The 22,534-nt window shown below is 44.1% G+C and overlaps 1 protein-coding gene across 1 annotated transcript; it reads right to left on the bottom strand.

Annotated features, from left to right (window-relative positions):
- Nucleotides 1-1,047: 1,047 nt before the first annotated feature.
- Nucleotides 1,048-19,682, bottom strand: LOC105920190 (forkhead box protein K2). The gene is made up of 9 exons (XM_036142332.1): nt 19,170-19,682; nt 15,602-15,796; nt 15,362-15,503; nt 11,796-11,942; nt 8,490-8,683; nt 8,208-8,407; nt 7,842-8,099; nt 7,551-7,748; nt 1,048-2,608 (listed from the first exon to the last, which is right to left on the bottom strand). The coding sequence occupies exons 1-9, from the start codon at nt 19,463-19,465 to the stop codon at nt 2,409-2,411; spliced, it is 1,830 nt and encodes a 609-aa protein (XP_035998225.1). The 5' UTR covers nt 19,466-19,682; the 3' UTR covers nt 1,048-2,408.
- Between the last annotated feature and the right edge of the window lie 2,852 nt (nt 19,683-22,534).

Raw genomic sequence — 22,534 nt, 5'->3', positions numbered from 1 at the left:
GACCTGAAACTACCGGAGCGCAGGCTCAAATCCGTGATCAGGACTTCATGAGAATAATGGCTCCATGTACACAGCTGGTCCATGCAGCCAGCAGGGGGCTCCAGAGAGCTCAACGTCCCACACACACAATGGTCTCTGCCTTATGGTCCTTTTTAAATTTGGTTAGCAAATTCTAAAATAAAAAAAGTGCTTGTTCTGATCACGCAGAGGAACATTCCCAGTGCGATCGTGAACAGGTTTTAATGTCGCCATGCTGCACGTGGATGCCAGATGTAGGAGTTGTGAGTTACAAGAGGAATTTTCTGCTACTTGATCTATAATTGGGAAGCAAGAAATTGGATGCACTGAGGACTCTTCAAAGTTTTCACACCTCATTTTGGATAAGAACCTTTTTTTAAAATTCAGCCTGAAGATGACAGGGGAGTTTCAAAGTCAGTGGCTTAAAAAAAAGAAAACAACCTTCAAACAATATAGACAGCTAATAAAGATTCTCCAGCTCTGAATGCTGTTTTACTGAAGGATCGTTTAAATTTAATGACATGACCAAAAAAAAAAGAAGGAATTTTTGGTACCTTTGTTATTTTCCCTCCTCACATTGAGATGAAACTATGAAAACATGCATCAGTGAGCAAACCTAAGGATAAACATCTGCATTGCAACAAATGTTAACTGTACGTAAGATGTTGATTATTGACGTCTCAGTAACAAGGAGGTTATTTATCATCAATAACCTCCTGCTGCTGATGTAACGCCGGGTTAAGGTTTGAGAAATCGACTTCACATGAACCACGGCCACTTTTGAGACCGGAATTTTAAAGATGGCAGAACCCATCTCTGGGTCTGGATCTGATCTCAATCTCCAGGAGAAGCTAAATATGTGGTTATTTATACAAAATCAAGAGTTCTGTACTGCAGGCCGGATACTGACAACTTGTAATTATTCAACAGAACAATCACCCTCCTGCTCCGGTCGTCTTCATTAAAAGACCCTGGAGCCCCCCTCCTCCCCCCATTTCTGCACAAAGAAATAAAGATATAGAGTCTGTATTTGCTCAACTGAGAGGGTTTACTCAAAGAAATACAAACTGAGAGAATCTGTGTTTAAATAAATTTATAAAAACAAAACAAAAAAAAAAAAAGCATTTTTCCACTGAAGCAGAACGAACACCTATCACTTGTTTTAGCCCATAGAACATAGGACAGAAGCTGAAAAGCCTTACTTTATCGCCTAAAAGAAAAAAAGAAAAGAAAAACCAAGCGAATCAACTTCAACACAAAGATAAACACAGCCGATGATGACGAGGGGAAAACAAGTGAGCAAGTACAAAACAATAAAAAAAACAAAAAAAAAAAAAAAACAATAAGAGGTTAAGTGCAGCACAGGTCAGAATCGTATAGCGTAGATTCAGTCTAAGTTTTCTTCAGTTCCGTATTCAGATTATCTGCTCTGGTACTTTTGTTTCTACATCTGTAACATGCAAGCTCAATGACACGTATGCCGGAATACACACGGGAATATACTTTTTTTTTTTTTTTTTAATTAGGATATCTGGAAAATATGACAAAGATCTGTTGATGTACAGCGAGAACCACGTTTCATCCGCAGAAACAGAAGAGCACCCACTCCATAGTGTTTTCTTTAAAAGGAAAAAAAAATAATAAAATAAAATTTTAAAAATTAAAATAAAACAAAAAGTAAGACTACATTCATGTCACCAAACAGTCCACATACAAAGACGGCAACAAAAAGATTCCCAGAAGACCGCGTTGAGATGTTTGGATGTTCGTAAAGAGGCCGCTCACGGCGCTTCCTGCTCTGGATTATTACTAGACAGCAGCTGTGCCTCGGAAAAAACGGACTAACACTCCATAGAGATCCAAAGACACGACGGAATACTGCATTTCTACTCATGACTCGGTTAGGTAGGTCGACGTGGAGGCTAGCTGCCAAAGATGGGAATGTCCACATGTCCACAGGCCTGCCTACTGATGATGCCGCTTACTGGTTTAACACTTGACTGTAATGCTACCTGGAGGAGACTCCTGTTCGTCTTTGGGGGAAGTTGCATGGATACATTTTTTTTTTTTATGTCTGGACTTTCCTTTCTTCGGTCTCTGCTTCTTTCTTGCTCTCTGGGTCTCAAACTTTGGGCGTGGGGGGAGGGGGGGGTTCACAGTCATCAGCTATGCTTCTGTTTCATTTTTCGGTTTGGTCTCTAGTTTTTGCATTGTGTTTTCTGCTATTAAATACGTGGCAGATAGGGAGGTTGGGCGGGGGGCGGGAGGGGTTGCACAATCGGTAGTGCTTCTCTTTTTGGCACCTTGAGGATGGTGGTGGAGGGTGGGATGGAAGATGGAGGGATGAGGCCCGGCAGATGTGGGCTAGGGATCGGGTGGGGGGGGGGGGACTACTTGTCGTCGGGCTCGCCGGCGCTGTCCGTGGTGCCGTTGTTGCTGCTGCTCACAGCAGCCGCTGCTTGGCCGCTGTCCTCCTCCGCGGTTTTCACCCTCTTCGACTCGGGCTGATCCTGCAGCTCTCCGTTCTGCCTCTTGGTGGGGAGGGAGGCTGAGGCCGAGGCGTGCGTTGCCAGGAGATGGAGAGGGTTTGCTGCAAAGAAGCAGAAGACAGGATTTATTAAAACCTAGCTCTGGGTGCAGGGAGCCGCTGCTTCACACTCAGCAGACTGTTGCTGCAGTGACGGCGGCAGGAAATGCATCCTTTGTTTTCCCAATAGACAGATTGACGTCCATTATCCATCTACTCTATTGTCTGCTTTTAACAACAAGTGTGTCTTGAATTCCTAACCTTTAATGAGACAATTCTCCCACCTGAGCTGTGGATCTCTGCAGCTCTTCCAGAGTTAGCATGGGTGTCGTAGTTGCTTTTGTGATTATTGTTTTCCTAGCCTGGGAGTTTAGGCGGGTAGCTCTGCCTTGATGGGTTAACAGATGTACCAGTCACTATCCCTTTTTAGATTATGGAAGAAGCCTGATTTGTGTGAATTTGTGGGGCTGGGATGTTGTTTTAAACCCAACTCTGCTTTAACCTATCCAAATCTTTCTCCCTGACCCGCCCGCTTAGTGTTCATGATATTGTTTATCCTTAATGTTCTCTTATAAACCTCGGAGACGTCAACAGAACCCCTGGTTTTATAGTGTTTGTCTATCCCAGAAAATGAAAGATGCACTGTTATGAAAATTTCGGTTGATATTGAGATCCGATAATAGGGCCGCTTTGGCTGGTAACCAATACTTAATGACATTAGATGAATTATATGCATTTTCCTATCCTTTTGACCATGTGAAAAAACACCCCCCTGAGCTTCTCTGCTTCAATAAAAAAAAAAAAAAAAACATTTCTGTGCTGCTACAACAGCCAATGCCATATGACCAAACAATTACAGACCACAAAAAAAATAAATAAAAAAAAACATATGTAAATGGCAACAGGAGGGAAACAAACATTGGTTATTAGTATTGGGCCAGTTTTACTCATGGGACCGATCCCGATATGTTAAAAGGTCTGGGATTCTTCGGGAAGTTTCCCCAAGACCCTCTTTGAATAACTGCACATGTGCAAGACCGTCTTACCTGCTCTTCCGTTCCCTCAGGGGGATCGCGTGAAAAAAAATCTCCCAAATCCACTCTGGTTTTGCTTCTTTCCTCCGAGGCCTTCCTCTTCTTATAAACATGAATGTGGTTTGCTTCTTGCAACTCTCAGCCATGTTCAAAGTATATAGTGTGAGCAGCGGAGCTATAATGAACAGCTAACCCTAAAGCTAACCGCTAACCTAACTGGATACATAAACACTAAAAGTGCGCGTGCACAGCAAGCAAGCGGAAACTAACAAGGAGCGTGCACACTGGCGTTACTTGAGTGCGTCACAATGATTTGCATGCTTGGCAACCAATAGATAAGGCAATATCCTCAGAACTTGAGGGGGGGACCAATCCTCTGACCAATACCTGCTATTCGGCCCGGTTGACAAGATTTTTCAAAGTTTTTACCGCCTGCAGCTCTCACAGAGATCTAATTTTTTAACCTCCTTTTTCTGAATACATAATGTATTGACGACAGTCAGGATGGATGTACCATTTCATCCAGTATAACAAAAATTGTTTCTGAACAGGATTATCAACTACAGCTTTAAACATGGGCCGATAGCAATGTTAATGAAGATACACAATGAATTTAAAAGTAGTTGTTCACCCGCCTTGAATCGCATACGAACATAAGGGAGCTGTATATAAGCATGATCATTTCTGTTCAAAGTTGAGACGAAGATGCTCTTCTAGCACCTAATCTGCACAGCAACAGTTAATGAGGATGAAATGTTGTGAGAGGTGAAGACCTAAAGTGCTTGAAAAATGGACCGTACTAAAGAGAAAGGTGATAGACTGTACCGAGACAAGCAAGACCCCGTTCCAAAGGTTCGCTGTCTCGAAGAAAATCTCATAGATTGGTCCATGTGAGCATGATAACAGGACAGAGGATTTACATAACCTGCCACCGTCACTCACTCTCAGAAGCTGAGCTTTCCTTCCATCTCATCAACAGAGTAAGTTTTTAATACCAGCAAAGAATTCAGAAATGTAAAGTCTTTAAGGGCGCAAGGACAAAACGACTTTGGGCGGGTCCAGGTTCCTAAAATTTTTGTTTTTAAAAAGAAAACTCATTTCAGAGGTACGAAAACAACACAGCTTCACCTCAAAGTGCTACTCCTCTGCTCTGTCTGCCGGCCAAATTTGATTAAAAAATATTTTAGCCTAGCATCCACAGAAATAGTTATTGGTTAATTTATTTAGGAAAAAGGGAGCGTTCACAAAAATTAGTAAATTTCCTTTACTTTCACTTTGTTTGCTACACTGAGCTTGCTAGGCTAGCAGCTTGCTAAAAGCTCCATGTAAAACAGCATAAAAAGCTTTGAGAAACACACATGCCCGTTATTACTTCTGAAGTGACTTCAGTTGTAATGATATAGCCCCCAAGGGGTGAGGAATAATTATGATCTAAAGTTCAAATCAATCTCTTTTGCATGGAGGAAACAGAGGGTCTCCTTGGTGGCTACCCTCACCTGGCTAGGCTAGCGCTAGCAGCCTGCTGAAAGCGGCGCATTAAACAGCACAACCACCTTTGGTTCAAACTTGCCAGCCTGGAAATGCCCTGAACACACACATGTATTGGGATATAGGGTTGAGGGTGGTTTGGTCATCTTATAGCTGCTATCCAGGGTCCACTGAGAGCCTATGTGTTAGTTCAGCGAACTGAGCTCCTTGGATTTATCTCCGAGTTGGAAAACTGAAACATCTCAACCCATAGTTCTTTTTCCCGAAGCGATCCCGTAAACCAGTGTGACAGTTAATGACACAGCACGTTTGTTTTTAACTTGTTAAAAAAAAAAGAACCGAAAACAGAGACAGCGTTGTGGATGAAGGCTATGTAAACAAAAGCCTGTTTCCCGATACCCAGGTATCCCACAATGCAGTGCGATTGATATGTCACCCTTTAAAGCCCAAAACATAATGTTGAAGTCGCAAAAATGTTTTTTTTTAGCTGCGAGAGGTCTTTGACTTTGTTCAGCCTTCCTAAAGACGAGCCTAATTGCCAGAAGCGGTGGTACCATGCTGCTGCAGCAGCTCCAGAGCGATGTCATGAAATGAGCGCACCCCACACGAAAAGAGGCGGCGTCATGGTGAAGGCAAATGTCTTTCTTTCGATTTTATAACAAATTAATACTCTCTAGTGTTAAAGGCAATGTTTAATTGTATTTTTGCCTATAGTTGACTTTAGAAGTACATCCCATCATTAATCCAAATGATTACGATGTTTGTCTAACCGCTGCAGCTATAACAGCTTCAACTCTTTTGGAGTTGAGCTTCAAGTTTTGGAGGGTTCTTTTGGGAATTCTTGAACATTCTTCCAGAATCTCATTTGGGAGGTCAGACGCCGATGTTGGACGAGAAGTCTCATCTCCAATTCCTCCCAAAGGTGTTCTAATGCAGGCCAGTAAAGGTGATCCACACCAAACTCTCTCATCCATGTCTTTGTGGACTTCGCTTTGTGCTCTGGTGTACAGTCATGTTGGAAGAGGAAGGGACTAAACTGTTCCCACAAAGTTGGGAGCATGGAGTTGTCCAAAATCTCTTGGTATGGTGAAGTGTTCAGAGTTCCTTTCACTGGAACCAAGGGGCCAAACCCAGCTTCAGAAAAACAACTCCAAAGCAGAACCACCCCTCCATCAAACCCTTCACTCGGCACAATACAGTCAGACTAGTACCGCACTCCTGGCGACCGCCAAACCCAGACTCGTCCATCATATGGCCAGATGAAGAAACACGCTTCATCACTCTAGAGCACAGGTTTCAAACTCAAGGCCCGCGGGCCAAATCCGGCCCGTCAAGGTAAATTATCCGGCCCTCGAGAGCCAAAAAAAGGCATATATCCTTTTAAAGTGTATAAAGTGGCTAAAACTGTGCCTCCTGTACGTGTAACTCACCCCAATATCAACTTTTTTTTGCAGATAAACTGTATAAACTGGGCCTAAGGGTGCTACTTTTATGTTACTGTGCATTTTTTATACTACTGTGTGAACTGGAATGAAATTATGAAATGAAAAGTATCGTCTCTACACATGCAAGCGGCCCTTTTAATGACTTCATGATGCCAAAGTGGCCCCATATAGAAATTAGTTTGACACCCCTGCTCTAGAGAGCATCCCTCCACTGCTCTAGACCTTTACACCACTGCATCCGGACACTTTGCATTGCGCTTGAGGATGTATGGGTTGAATGCAGCCATGGAAATCTGTTCCCTGAAGCTCTCTACACACTGTTCTTGAGCTAATCTGAAGGCAACATGAAGTTTGGAGGTTTGTAGCGCCTGACTCTGCAGACAGGTGATTGCCTCTGCGCTCCATGCAGCAGCGGTAGGTACAGCCAACCAAAAGGTTAGCTTCACAAACTCATATTCTACAAACGAAAATATTAGCTTCACTACTGATGATCCAATGATAAGACTGGGTCACACGTCTTTAGACGAAAGACAAACATGTGATCAAGATAATTTACGTTTAAATTTTAATTTCCACTTTGCTATAAAAATTCCTGACACTTAAATGTGGAATATTTAGGAACAAGGACATTTCCAGGTGGCGTCTTATCACAGAACCACGCTGCAACTCACAGAGCTCCTCGGAGCGACTCATTCTTTGACAATTGTCTGTAGAAACTGTCTGCATGACTAGGTATGTGATTTTAATCAGCTGTGGCCATGGAGGTGATCGGAACACCTAGTGTCCATTAGGGGTGAGCGAATACTTTTAGCAGATATAGTATATTTCAAGCCTATATTTGTTCCTGAATCTTTTCTTAAATCCCCACCCTGATCCCAAACTGAGGCTATTCCAATAGTTTTAGCAACATAGTGCAGGTTTAAAATCCCCCCCAATAAAAAAAACAGACATGCTTTCTGCATTAACATTGCTGTCCCATCCAGTCCCCACTATGTTCCAACCTGTGTACCTGTGTGTGTGTGTGTGTTGCTGAATCACCTGAACTAGCAGCAGTGCTAATGGGCACGAGGTGAGTCCCATTCTGCGTTATAGCCTTGATAGGAAGCTGGTGCTGGCCGAGCGGGGCTTGTTGAACTATGGTGACGGTGGTCAAGGGAGCAGCCTGGGAGCTCTGGATGATGCGGCTGACTCCACCTATAGAAGAAGCCGTGATGGACGGGACCGGCTCCACTTTGACTGCAACACAGGAGGGGGGGAGGTAGGGGGGGAGTGTGAAACGGCGAGCGCTGCCTGCGTGACGCCTGATGAGAACACTGCTGATGAAATCACCTTTGATCTCCTGGTGCTCTCCTCCTCCGTTCTCTTGAGGCGCTAAGCTTTCTTTTGAGGCGGAGTGCCCGCCGACGGTTGCCATGGTGACCGCCGGGATCTGGTGGACCACATGCACCGTCTGCATGACAGGAGCAGAGCTTACTGATGTTGTTACCATGGCTGGGGTTGCCATGGTGTAGGTCACAGGCTTCATGGTGGTTTGAGGCATCTGGCGCTGCACGGCGATCAACACGGGCTGGCTGTTAAGAGGGGAGCCTGAAAGTAAAATTAAATAAAATTAAAAGGAAACTTTATTTTAGCAACAAACTTTAAACAGATGGATTTGCTCATGAACCTGCAAAAACGTCTAATGTCCAGTTTTACCTGGAGAGTTTTGTGTAAAGCGAGCCTCCTGAATGACCGCCAGTTTGGGCTGGACTGTAGCTGTCTGGGCTGGTGGTGCTGGGGGGGTCTCTGACTCCATGGGAACCGGGGAGCCCTCTCTAGACAGGCTGTCTGGGGTCTGGACCCCACTGGAGTGGGCAGACAGCACCCCCATGTGGTTGGGAGAAGCAGGGGCACTCCTGAAACGACGACGGGCCAATAAAAACAATCAGCGACGTGGAACAGGGGGCGCACAGGTGAATGGGTGGGGTGGAGAGGTACCTGGAGGAGAGGGGCCCCACTGGGGTCCGGAAGCACGGCACTCCCCTGGGCCTGCGCTTTCTAAAGGCTTGCTCTATAAGCTTGCCCTCTGAGGCGGGGTCGATTCTCCAGAACGAACCTTTGCCCGGCTCTTCTTGGGACCTGGCGACTTTGATGAAGTACCGGTTCAGGGACAGGTTGTGGCGGATCGAGTTCTGGGCAAAAACAAGACACATTATGATGTCACTGCATATGGGCTGTTCTTTTTTTTTTTTTTTGCTGCATTTTTAACCCTCCCCCTGTCTCTTTGACAAAAAATGTCTGTGAGAAGTAGAACCTGAACAGTGAGCAGATGTGACCATAGGAGGACTGCACTTGCATTACATTCAGGGCCAGATTAGACAAACTCATTGAATCCAAGCTTTCTATATGGCTGCATCGTGTTGGTATGAGTTTGATTTACTGAGCATTTCACTGAAGGGTCTTGTTTGCTGTTAACTGCCGTTATGGAAATATACCGTATTTTTCAGAAAATAAGGCGCATTAAATATTCTTCCCCAGTGTGTGTGTAATATCACTCCGCCCCTTCATGTACACAGATCTCTCCTGAGAGAGGCAGAGCTATCAGTCTCTATCAGCAGGACAGAGTAGTTGGACTACACTGTTATGTTTCTAACATAAGGCCAAAATAAACTTCACTTTTATATTGAATTAACGTACTAGGTTTATGGTTGCTAGGGCGTACTCTGGGCCCGAGCACACTGTTGCCTACATTTCTTGTGGCAAATTCCTACAATTCACAGACTTTCTGCCAGTGGGACGAAGCGGATGGTAAAATGTGTGATTAGCAGAGAGCAGAGAGGGACTGTGATGCCGCGTGTCCTCCTTCCTGGAGCAGCTCAGTGTATGGAACTCTGTGTCAGTTTGATGTAAAGACTTCTTGCCTCCGAGAAGTTTACAGTGTGACACGTACCCGTATGCGCGGAGTCCACGCAAAGTCCGCCTTGAGTACGTGCGGACCTCCGCTGAGTGAACTACGCCCGAGTACGCGGGGGCCTTTACATGACTGCACTTCTAGTTTAGACATTAGTGTCAGGCAGTCAGCTCAGGGGTCCAATCAGGTAGTGACACTGTGTACCATAATGCTCCCAATATCTATTGAGCGGAGCGGCTTCGTTGCTAACCAAAGTCGTACTTACTTACTTACGTAGATTTTGTACGCATTGTACGACATAAAAATTGGTCAGTAAGCACAACAGCAAACATATATAAGGCACACCAGATTATAAACACACCATCAACTTTTGAGAAATTTTTGGACTTTAAGTGTGCCTTATAAAAACCCACATATGGCACCAAAGGGCAACTGCTGCATTCAAACAATGTGCTAAAGTACATCTACCCTAACAAACCATGTTGACACTTAAAACATGCCGATGGCAGCATTATAATGTGGAGTTGCTTTTTTTTCCCCCCAGCAGTGACAAGGAAGCAGGTCAAAGGTCACGTGGAGATGGCTGGAGCTTAATTCTGGGCAGTCCTGTAGGAAAACCCGTCAGAAGCAGCAGAAGACTTTACACAGCGCGGAGGTTCGCCTTCCAGGACGACAACAGCTCTAAATATTTACCCAGAACTAAAATACAACAGTTTAGATCAGCTGGGTCCAAACTTTCTGCACTGTCCAACAGTGTCCTTTTGACCTACTCAGCAATAAATTAAACATGCTGTATTTAAAGGTGACAAAGTAAATAAGACCAAACTATTGTGGGTCTAAAGAAGGGTCTCCAGCATTTGCCTTTATAAAAGAAAAGGAGCACGGCGTCTCTTTGTTTCCAGCCTGTGCCTAGCAGCGAAAATGAGCGCTGCTTTTCCAAACCTTTTACTGTAATTTAAGTTTAATGAATGGGTGTGTTTGAATTAAACGTTGCTGGAAGTTTGTGGCCCTAGTTACTATGATAATAAAATGAAAGCAAACAAACAAACAAAATAAAACACGGATAATAAAAGAAAACTGTGTTTTGAAGCTAACATTTTTCATTTAAGCCAATAAGAAATTACAAAAAGTGTCTATCTGTATCAGCTCCAATCGCTGGGGGGCCAAACTGTACCATTATTAAACTGAGATTGAGGGCCACAACAAATTATTCTACGGGCTTCATATGGCCCCCGGGCCACGCTTTGGACACCCCTGGTTTGGATCAAAGCATCTTCAGGCGCTCCAAATGTGCCTCAAGTCTGCAGATAGGGCAGCTGTTGGAAAGATTTGCACTAGAGCCCAGCTATTTTCAGCAGGAACCGGCTCTAGGTCTAACGCTGACCTGAGGTCTGTAGCTTCGGCTCTGTAGTTGATGGGTTGCGGTTTTGGTGACGAAGGCTGAGGTTGTGATTCATTAGTTCAGAAACGATCTTAGCCAACACAAAGCCTGATAAACGCCGTGGTAAGGATTAAATACGTTGTCCTTTCAATTTCAAACACATCAAGTTTGTTTTACAAAAACAAAGAAAGATTTAATTGCTTAATATTTATGGTGGTCAAGTTAGACGGATAAACCGAAAATGATTTACGCCCCTGACAAATTGAGGTTATCTTTTAGGTCCTCCTCCTTGTTTCTTTTGACTGGAAGCTATATTAACATTTTGATGTCCCAACTTCTATCTGGTGAGAATCTGACGAGGGAGCTAAAGATTAGGGTGATGGAAAGGAGGCCTTCCATCCTCAAAGACATGGAACACATCAAATATTTGAAAAGACCGGTGGAAACACGCAAAAAGCAGCTCAGCAATCATAACAAAGATTTGATTGATGTAAAGAGAATAAAGATTTTTCCATCGGTGATATAATTTTTTTATTTTACTTTTGAGAGGTGTGCGTCTCTTTCAGAAGCAAACTTCTTGGATGAATGGACATAATTTCAAACCAAACTCTGCCGGGTGTTGCAAGAATGTGAGCTCACTCTTCCCAGATCCAAAAGTGGGAATTAACTTTCCGAAAGGCTTCTGTTAACACTTCATCAAGGGTTTGTTGCATACATTATCTAAAGCAGTTTTATGTATAAGAACGTGTGTGACAGGGAAAGATCTATAACCTGGTAACGTTTTTTCCATTATTAGCATTTTACAGTGAACAAAGACATGTTTGCAGTTTAACCCATAGGTAAAAAAGAAAAGCAGTTTATAAAATGCTGTTAACCAAAGCTCTCAGAAAGAACTCAGAATCGGACCACATCTAAATAATCAACCAAAGTATCACAACCATTGGACATTAGGATCTACCTGTAGTTGATGCGTTGCAGAAAAACATGAGGCGACTGCGTGGAGCTGACTGACCTGCCAGCCTTTATCGGCTGTTCTGTAGTAGGGGTAGTTCTTGGTGATGTGGGTGTATATTCCATTCAGAGTTAGCTGCTTATCTGGAGCCATGGTGATAGCTTGGACTATTAGTTGTGCATAGGAGTACGGCGGTTTGGAGTCGTCCTGTGGAAACAACAAAACAAAGAGAAATGGATGTGTCTGTCATCATGGTTAACAGAACATTGTTTTCCAGTTCAGGACAGAAAACCCAAAGCGCTCTTTGCTAGGTCCTTTAAAACATCAATTACTAACCAAAAAACAACAACAAAGGACATCTGACTTTTTTAATGAATAAAAGCAGGAAAATCCCAGTGGCTCTGGGTGGAAAAACTAAGTACATCACAATTCTCTCCACTGCTCTGCTCAGCCTCTTCAGCCATGACTGCTCTGCTATCCAGCCCACAAACATGATTGTGAAGTTTGTGGACAACACCACTGTGGTGGGTCTGTTTTCCAACAATGATGAGACCCACTACAGAGAGGAGGTCAACAATCTGACACAGTGGTGCTCCAGGAACAACCTGATCATGAACACCAGCAAAACCAAGGAGGTCTTAGAGGACTACAGGAGGTCCAGGAAGACTGAACATGCTCCTCTCTGCATAGAGGGGGAGGTGGTGGAGTGAGTGGACAGCATAAGGTTCCTGGGGATTCACATCTCCTCAGATCTCTCCTGGTCCGTAAACACCTCCCACCTAGTGAAGAAGGCCCAACAACGGCTCTTCTTCCTCAGAAAAACTAAAACAGACTGGACTTTCCACTAAGCTGTTAAATTTCTTTTAAAGAGCTACAATAAAAGTGATTTTATGTCTTAGCATAACTGTGTGGTATGGGAGTTGCAAAGTGCAGGAGAGGAAGGATTAGGTGGTAAGAGCAGCACAGGGGATTGTAGGATGCACAGTTTATGCAGCATGTGTCCAGAGAAGGGCCAGACGTATTGCCACTGATCCCACCCACCCGGGCGATGCCCTGTGTGACCCGCTTCCATCAGCTAAATGTTTCAGGAACGTAAAATCCTAAACTAACAGACTGAGAAACAGCTGTGAGGGCTATCGCCTCATGCTGCGTTCCATGTTACAATCACACCACCTGTAATGCCCATTTGCACACTAATGTCTCAGGAATGTCTGAATGCACAGTTCTGTATATGTAGACTTAAAGTTACTGCACAGAATTTACTGCGGGGGTGAATGTATCAGAGAGGGAGCATTGAGAGATTCATTCATTATCTAAAAAATACCATTTTGCACACTTAAGGTTCTCAGAAGTGTTTGTCCAGTACCATCAACGGTCCCATCCATACATAACGTGTGAAAATACCGCGTTTGTTGTGTCTGCATGTATTATCTGTTAACATTCTGAGCTGGTGTCTGTCTCAAACAAAGATTCTTGATTCTGTGGCTTCTAGGACAACCTTTGGACCTTTAGCAGCAACGCCTTTAAAACGCTGCTTTCGTTCGGACTTTATCGGCCTCTGGTGTCACCGTGGAGGAACTTGCGCCCGCTCTGGCTATGAAGGCGCCTTCAGTGCGTTGGGATGCGCCGCCTTTCCTTCAGACCTACATCTCTACTTTGGTCCCATCTGTTCAGCGGGTGTCGTTCTACCGGTCGGATGCAACTTTGCAGAAATAAATTGCTCCACCATCTTGTTTTTGGAAAGAAGAGGCAACTCTTGTTTAACCATTCCTTAATTATCCATTCATAAACTTTAAAGTGTGACCTACTAATTCTGTTTTTTTTTTGCAGTTTCTTGCATGATCTAACCAAGGGAAGATCAAATGATAAGCAACTGTCTTAAAGGTTTTAAACTTACCAATGATCTTCTCGCTGCAGAATGATGGAGCTCGAGCTGTTTAGAAGCAGTCTTAGAATCGTTAACAGATTAACTGGTGTCATTGAGGTCCGTGTTAATGTTTCTCCTCGCCGGTGTCGCGTTAATGTACACCAACATGCTTAAACACGGGTCAGTTTCTTCAAACCGCCATAATAGATGGTGATGGCTGCGAAGGATCTCCTACAGCGGTCTGCGTTACAGCAGATCTGCAGACTCCTCTGACTGAACAAACATGCACATACCCAGAAAGACTGACACCAACTTCTGTGTCCTGCCAGAACTACCAGCTGTTGGACCAGGGGTCCGTTCTTCGTACGTCGCTAACTCAGTTAGCAGGATTTCATTGTTGACGATTTGGCATGATCTTGGATCGTTTGGTTCTTCGAAAGACTTCCTGCACTTGTTGTCATAGCAACATGTGCGCCAGCTTAAGCCTGCTTGAGAGCAGGCTTATTTCATGTAAACAATATTAGATCACGGCTGTATAAGCGGAGGAGATAGGGAGGTCTGTCGTAGCCATGTCCATTTTTACGACAGCAACCTGTTGCGGAAGGTGCAAGAATAATTTGCAGAGTTTTTCGAATTAATCGCGTATTGCGCAATAGACAGGATCCTTTAGCGCAGCGCGACAGTGTAGAGATTTTTCTTGGTGGCTGTTATAAACAGACAAACACATCATTTAACACTGGCTTTTAAAGAGGAAAACGTGATGTTAGAGCCATAAATAGAAAATATTTAAGTTATTTGTATGATGGTTTGCTTTTTATTTTTATCCTATAGTAAAAAGATTTGTTCAGGCCATTTTATTGTGAAGTTTAGTTTACTTTGAAAGGCTTGCTTCCTGTCGAGCCGTATATTGTATTAGAAAAAACTATGGATGGATTATCTAGACACGGAGCAATACAGTTTTACCGTGTAAACTGTGGATGACTTGGAAAAGGAAAAACTTCATTTTTTATGGATAAACACTTTTTTTGTTAAAATTCCCAGTTTGCATGAGTCCTTTACTTCCCGTGTCTAAGGAATGACACTGAAATTTGGATCTCTTCACATAACAAGTGCCTTTTTAAAATAAAGTATAATAATTAAAGGCTAACATTTTGTAGAATATTCTTGTATTTCACTTTTACTTGTCCCCATGTTCTAGTGGGTCCCGTGGAGGCTCTGATATTTTTAAGAACAAAGTTAATATCAAATTATTAAAATGCAAAAATTCATACTGTAGAAAGTGATAGAAACATCTACCATGGACAGTATTTACGCATTAATTTGTCTGCTACTTTTTGCCAGCCCTCTCTCCTGGCTTTAACAGATTTTGAGGTGTTTTAATTAATGACTCAAATTCGGCATAAACTTCCATTAAAAACTCTTGTTCTGCTGGGAGAAAAACTGTGGGCGTTCTTTGGCCATGCTGAACAGCCAATAGCAGCGCTGCTGATCATTGTTTCTACTATCGATACATTTCCTTTTAAACAAACGCATGAACGCACAGTTGTCTCAGATAACTCAATCCAGCCATACTAATCATAAACAACAGGTGTGTTCGAAGAACCCAATTAGCCGGATCAGGATTAGCCCAATGAAATCATCTTGGATGTGTCATTTGATCTCAGATGTTTTAAGCAACGTACGAAGAACGGACCCCAGAACCACCACACAGAAAAACAAAACAAAACAACAACAGCCGTCTTTGCAGTAGTTCTCTCACCTTTGGGCTGTCTTCACCCGAGGCCTCCTTGTCATTTTCTGATTGCGAGTTGTCTCCTATGATTTCCGAGGCGAGAACACGGCCGGTTCTGTAGCTGGAGAGCCCCGCTCCCCTCGGACTTGACGGACACGAGTTTGCGGCGCTGCGGGGGGAAAAAAAAACAGAGTCAGGCGCATGTCTTGAGTCGGGAACGCTCCGTATTTGGGCTTGCCGGCGTTGGCGGCCGACGCGGCCCACTACCTGATGGTGCCGGTGGGCGAGGGCAGCGGGCTCATGAGGTGGGCGATGTTGTCGGGAATGTTGATGGTTAGCGGTGAGATTTGGGGCTGGACAGATTTGACCGGTGATTCCGGCACGTTCCTTGGCTCCTTTTTGTCGTTGGACAGGGCGGTGAACGTGATCTTGATACTTGTGCTGGGGAAGCGGAAGCAGCACCTGCAAGACAAAGCGAAGGGGGCGACGTTACTGCGGAGACGAGCCTTCTGACAGGGAACCAGCATGCCGAGCTGCTCCAAAGGAAGCCCAGAGAGGAAGAGTCAGATTCACAACACCATTATATAACAGATCCTGGTTAAAGTGTCTAATTTTCTATTAATGGGCTTGGCTATATTTAGGCCAGCAGCACAAATCTTAATGGGTAAATCTCAACAGATCTTATGTAGCTCAAATTAAAAATGTACAAAAATCCAATAAAAAAGGTATGGGTGAAAAAAAAAACAGTAAGCTGAGAAAACTAGACAATGGAGGACATAACTAGAGACATAACCCTACTTTCTCAGTGATGCGTGTCCAGATCATCTTTTAGTTCTATGGTATGGATAGAAAAACGTATTTAGTCTTTACTAAGAGTTCCCCCTGGTGTGCACAAACCCTCTCACCACAACGTTTCAGTCAGGCTGAGGTCCAGAGACGAACTGGGTATTTGCAATACCTTGAATCTGTTCTTGGCCAGTCTGTTGTGGATTTGCTGCACATTTGACTCTAGAATAACCTGGTCCAACGAAGACTTCACGGTTGAGTCAATCACTGCTAGCTACCTGGGTCTTACGGCCGCGAAACCGCCCCCAAATCATCATACCTCCACTACCATACCGGACAGCTGGCATGAGGCGCTTGTGCTGATGTCATTATGCTGAAAAGGGCTGTTAAACATCTAGTTTCATCTCTAATGCCCTGGTGGTACTGTTAAATCCAAGTCTGTAAACTCTGCCATAACCTTTTAGAGAAAAGACCACATATACTTGTTCAGTCTTCTTCTAATTGTGCAGCCATGCATGTTCATATTCAAAATGAACATGCATGGCAGATGTATTAATGACATATTTGACTACGTAGGGGATAGTTCTGGATTTTTGTAGAGCTTCTGTAAAGCATTAGAAGCGGTTACTGGGGACATATCATGCAAACTTCATCCCCTAAATACTTTTTTTTAGTATATTTTGAGTCTCCAGAAGTGCATAAAAGTTGAATGTAGTCGCTCCAGGAGCTGTGTAGATATCTTTATATTCTGTCTGGGTCATATCTTTCAAGCTGTCCAGTTTTCTCTGTCTATTGCGTTTTTTTAACAATTACATTACATTACATTATTTACTCCAGAACTGCTAAACAAGGTCCTGGTTTTCCAGCAAACCAGATCCGTGAATCTGCCGTTCTTATTTTTTGCTGCGATTTTGTAGTCCAAGCTGAAGGATGCCAAAGCTACAAGTGGGTAAGTCAAAATGTTCGGTTGTTGGGAGTCTTAACCCACGGCATTCATCACGCCGTCGTCCAGTAAACTACAAAAATGGCCGAATGTGAAATGCCCGTCTGGGGTGGGCCAAGACCAACTGCACCTCTGCCGTCTTAAAACTACTGCGATCGCGAAAAGGTCAAAGCGGGTCGTGCAGGGGCTGAACAGTGACGCATTTGTTAGCAATGCTGCTTTGTAGCTCGAGTCTGTGGTTCGAATCCCGTATTGGGGTCTATGTGCATTCTGTTTCTAGCCTGGCCAGCCAGACTGACAGCATAAGTCTGTCTGGTAGGGAGCTGGTAGAGCCCGATTTCAAAGGCGGGACTAACAGGGTCATCAGGTGAGAACCAATCGGACAACTACAGATGTGACGCAAAAAAGCTCTAAGCGACGCTGGATTTTTTCAATTTGTAGTCTGTGAAAGTTGTCGTGCCATCGAGCAAACTATTCAGTGAACGTTTTTTTGTTGTTGCTGCTTTTGTCTAAAAAAAATAAAAATAAGTTTTTTTTTTTAATCACAGGATACATGGTGTACTCACATGTACTTTCTTAATCTTCCAAGGCACCAAGCAACAAAAATCTCCGTATGTATCTTGACTGCTATGGTAGCAGAAAAGCGCCGCTGCATTCTGGGTGATTCTGCAGCTGAGAGGGAGGCATCATAAAGTCCTGCCTCCTGTGTTGTGGTTGGTCCGGTTTGTTTTGGGCTGAAGGGAACGGAGCCTCACCAGACTGACTTACGCTCCGTGTAATTTAGTCTGACTGGCCAGGCTATTCTGTTACTATGCTCTTCCTGTGAATGTGTTCTCTTCAGGTACTCCCTCCCACACGCCTCCTCGTTATCCGTCTGAACTGTTCGTAGGCGTGATCACGAGCGTGGATGGATGTGTGGGTGATGGACCGGCGACCTGTCCAGGGTGTACCCCCGCCTCCCGTCCAAAACCACTGCTGGAGATGGGAACCAGCTTCCCTGTGCCACCCTGCGCTGATAAGCGGGTACAGAAAATGGGTGGATGGATGGAAAACTTCCCACCATTGAAACAACAACATTGAAACATCTGTCCAAATAACCAACCAACGCAAAAGGGATGACAGCGTAAAGGTTTCGCAACACGCCTGCTGCGTTTTTTTTGGGTTTTGTGTTGTCCTAAAACTTTTAAAAAGGTCATGGGTGTGTGATCTAACTTGGACTTACACTAAAAGAAGACAGCAAGAAAGTCATCTATAGCAGGTAAGATACCGACTGCTCAGTACCGAACCTTCCCTTCAGCTTTTCAAGCTTTGTTTAGTTCATGACCCCTGTCTGTTGATCCGGGTTTCTGCACTTCAGTTTATTTTAGTTTATTGGGTTCTCATTTGTAACTCCTTAATATTTAAATACACTTCCCTCTTAACAAGAATGTTCGCAATTTGGGTCCATTACCAATGGATTATACGTCAGGATGAATTAGACAACGCTCACCATTCAACAGAGTGCTGTTGGTAACAGTATAATACCATGTTTAACAGCAGCAATGGACAATTTTAACTCTCGGAACAGAACATCCCCTCGTTTCGGGATTGGTCTTCGTTTTCACAAAAGGTTTTGAGAACAATCATCATTTTTTTTTGTTGGCACATGTAAAAACAGCGGAAGTGGGAGAATTAAAATCAGCTAATTCCCCCCCTTTACGTACCAAGCTAGCTTCCACATGTGGGACATTGCAGACAACAGAAGAAAAAAAGCCCTTAGCGGAAGGACAAGTGACAACACAAAAGCCAAGAAGACATGTCGCCGAAAACAATAACGGGAGGAGGATGTTAGTACAGTTCAAACGTGCCTTGTGTTTTGTGCGGAGAGAGAAGCGGTAATAGTGTCACATTAGCATGTCTGACATGGAGATTTCATGTGACGTAGCTGCTGTACACACGAAGAGCACGTAAGGCTCGACGCAGCACGTGCGTCGCCGCTGCAGGCTAACACAACAATAACAGTACACACACACACACACACACATACACAACAGGAAAAAAAAAAAAAAAAAAAGCACGAGGACGTTTAATACGCGGGGCTCACTCCACGCCACTCGCTACACTTACATTCGTGGGAGCTGGAGAGGTGGCGCCCCTCTCCTCTGGAACACCCCGTCAACAAACACCCCGTTTTTTCCCAGGCACCGGAGGTAGAATTCCCTCGTGCCCGAGCCATCCTCCCCGGCGGTGAAGATTTCGAGGTGCCGCCGGGAGATGAAGCTCGAGTGGCCCATGCTGACGTCCACTGAGCCCTGGGAAGAGTTCCGGCCGATAGTCACCGACCTTTTCTTCATCAGATACTCGAACTCTCGGCCCTCCAGCCGGGCTATAGCCGACCCCAACATCCCGCTTACCACCGCCATCTTCCAGTCCAAGGTGTCTGGTACAGAATTTGAGGGGTGTGCAGAGCAGGAATTTAGTGCCAGATAGGATTAATTCAAAGGGTTCGTTTTATGGCCCGGTTCAATGAGAGGGGGGGGTCCAATTTTTTTTACACTGTGGAGGATTTAGCCAGGAACGTGCCAGACCGGGGACACAACCGCTCAGACCCACCACGGTGTGAAGAGGAGGGCGGGGCCAGAACACGGCGCAGACCAATCAAAAGCCGACAAACGGGCGGAAGTGCCGCGAGAGACAATCGTCTCCGCCAATGAGAAGCCGGCCTGGGCACGCAGATGAGTGATGTTTACCAATGACAACAATAATAAAAATAGCCGTAGAAATCCGAGGTCGGTTCGGTTGCAGCGCAGTGCAGTCTGACACGCAGATGGAGGGTAGGCCTAAAACCCGGCAGAATGGTTACTCAGAGGGGGATTTAACATCCAATCAAATCAAAACTGGAACAAGTGAGCCGCCTGTTCTTTCTTTTATCCGCATCAGGAGGCGTCAGCTGCTTACAGGTTCTTGACCTGATCAAGGCTGAAGTACACATGAAACAAGTGCATCTCGATGAACTACGTAGATTATCATAAAAAAAGGTAGTTTATTTCAGTAATTAGATCTGAACAGCAAAAATCATTGTATAGGTTACTGACACACACACTGATATTTTCTATATTCCGTAGGCATAAAGAGGAGTTCATGGTTGGCTGCAGGACTGCAATGAGAAAAGGTCCTGGGGCTGCAAAACATACCCAAATGATCACTCCTCCTCCACCACCATGCTTGTTGTTGGTGGAGGAGCATATATTGGTGCTGATATGCTGTTTTTGGTTTTCTCCCAACATCGTGCTGCGCAACATGGTTAAACATCGCTTGGTCTCCTCTGGCGAATGGACTTATGATTCATTCAGATGCAGCATTTCAAACCTAAGCTTTTCTGCCATAGTCCTTTTTAGAGCAAAGAGGCTGTCTTTTGGCCATCCTTAAAAAAGAAGACATGCTTGCAGTCAGTCCCCTCATCATGAAGTCAAATGTTAGTAATCCTAAGGACGGTCGAGTCTAAGACGGACCTTGTGGCTTTCTCTTAGCTTTGCATGTTTTGGTGTTGCAGCCACTCCTGGAAAAATTGGAAGCTGACCTAAATTTGTTTCACTTTCACTTTATTATTTTTTTTCCCGTCTATGGAGTTATGGATGTTAAACTGCTAGGAAATGGCTTTATAGACCTTTCGATAATTTTGAGCAGCAATGATTCCTTCTTGGCAATTATCTATCTATCTATCTATCTATCTATCTATCTATCTATCTATCTATCTATCTATCTATGCTACAAACTGTATTTTTAGAGGCGGCCACACTGAAAATGATTAGCTAATTGGTGAATTTGATGTTTCTTGTCAAACCAGGTACAGTGGTGTGAATAAAGTTTATTCCCTCTTGTTGTTCCTCATCTTTTTACATGTGTGTCCCACTTAAGTGTTTCAGGACGTCTAACAAATTTAAATTTAAATATTAGCCAGAGATCTAACAAGTAAACACAAACAGCAGTATTCAAATGAGGGTTTTTATTATTAAGAGAGAAAAAACCCAAACTTGTGGCCCTAAAAATTTGATTTCCCCCTAAACCGAATAACTGGTTGGGCCACTCTTAGCAGCAGCAGCAACAACAGCAACCAAGCATTTGGGATAACTTGCAATGAGTCTTTTCTAGCTGTGTGGAGGACTTTTGGCCTCACGCATCTTTGCAGGCCACAGTTCAGCCACATTGGAGGGTTTTCGAGCAGGAATGGCATCTTTAAGGCCATTTCACAGGATGCAGGTCATGACTTTGACTGCACTTCATTTTGTTTTTCCTTCACCTATTCAGAGGTGGACTTGCTGGTGTGTTTTCAAACATTGTCCTCTGCTGCAGAACCCAAGTTTGTTTCGGTCTGAGGTCACGAACAGATGGCTGGATAATCTCCTTCAGGATTTTTTTTAGTGTACAGCAGAATTCATAGGTCCATTTGTCACAGCAAGGCTTCCCAGCCCTGTTAGCAGCAAAACAGCCCCAGACCATTACACCACCTCCACCAGATTTTACTCTTGGCATGATGTTCTTTTTCTGAAACGCGGTGTTACTTTTACGCCAGATGTAACGGGACACACACCTTCCCGAAATGTTAAACTTTTCTCTATCGTCAGTCCAGAGAATATTTTCCAGAAAGTCTTGTGGATCATCAAGATGTGTTCTGAAAATAATTGAGACAAGTCTTGGTGTTCTTTTTGCTCAGTGGTGGTTTTGGTTTTGGACCTCGACCCTTCAGGCCCTTTCGGCCCCGTCTCTCTCCCATGGTGGAGCCGTGGACTCTGACCTTAACTGAGGAACGTGAGGCCTCCAGTTCTTTGGATGTTGTTGCTGAGTCACTTTTTCACACAGGGCTCGTTAGGTTTGTTTTTGTTCCAATTAATAATAAAAACTTTCATCTAAATACAGCATTTTGTGTTTATGTGTGTTGCGTTTTCAAATTCTCAGTTGACCGGGTCATGGCAACAGCTAACAGGCTTAAATCGGAGGCAACCAGACTTTTTGCTCGTTTTTTTCTTAAAACCTTTCCACACCTTTTCCTTGTGTGGAAGTAAAAGGTGTGGCTAACTGCATGTGAGCCCATCCTCCTAGAAGTCGGATGCAAATCAACAACCCACCCTTCACTCTCCTGGGTGTTTAGAGGCTATTGCTTGATTTGAGTTGAGTATTTGGTCACCTGACTCATGATGAGACTGCTGATGTACTGACTTTGGAATTAGTTTGAGGACCGAGTTTTACTTCGTTAATGACCCAGGAGACTTCATCATGCTGTTTGTTCTCTAAAGTTCTCTAGCAAACATCCGAGGCCTTCACACAACAGGCTGATTTATACTAATACACACAGGTCGACTCTTTTTGTTAATTAGCCGACTTCTGAAGCCAATTGGTTGCACTGCCTTTCACTTAGTGTCATTAGAATAAAAGAGGCTGAATACAAAAGTCCACCTTCATTTTATTGTGGATGACAAACTAAAGGGGCTTTA

This window comes from Fundulus heteroclitus, chromosome 10 (genome assembly GCF_011125445.2).
Source record: "Fundulus heteroclitus isolate FHET01 chromosome 10, MU-UCD_Fhet_4.1, whole genome shotgun sequence".
Classification (NCBI taxonomy): domain Eukaryota; kingdom Metazoa; phylum Chordata; class Actinopteri; order Cyprinodontiformes; family Fundulidae; genus Fundulus; species Fundulus heteroclitus.
This window is presented reverse-complemented; position numbering and strand designations above follow the sequence as displayed.

Coding starts and splice junctions, on each gene's coding strand:
- LOC105920190 (XM_036142332.1), bottom strand. CDS start 19,465: ATGGCGGTGGTAAGCGGGATGTTGGGGTCGGCTATAGCCCGGCTGGAG. Junction 15,504..15,601: donor TCGCCCACCGGCACCATCAG/GTAGTGGGCCGC, acceptor TTCCCCCCGCAG/CGCCGCAAACTCGTGTCCGT. Junction 2,609..7,550: donor TAGCACTGCTGCTAGTTCAG/GTGATTCAGCAA, acceptor GCTTCTTTGCAG/CAAACCCTCTCCATCTCCTG.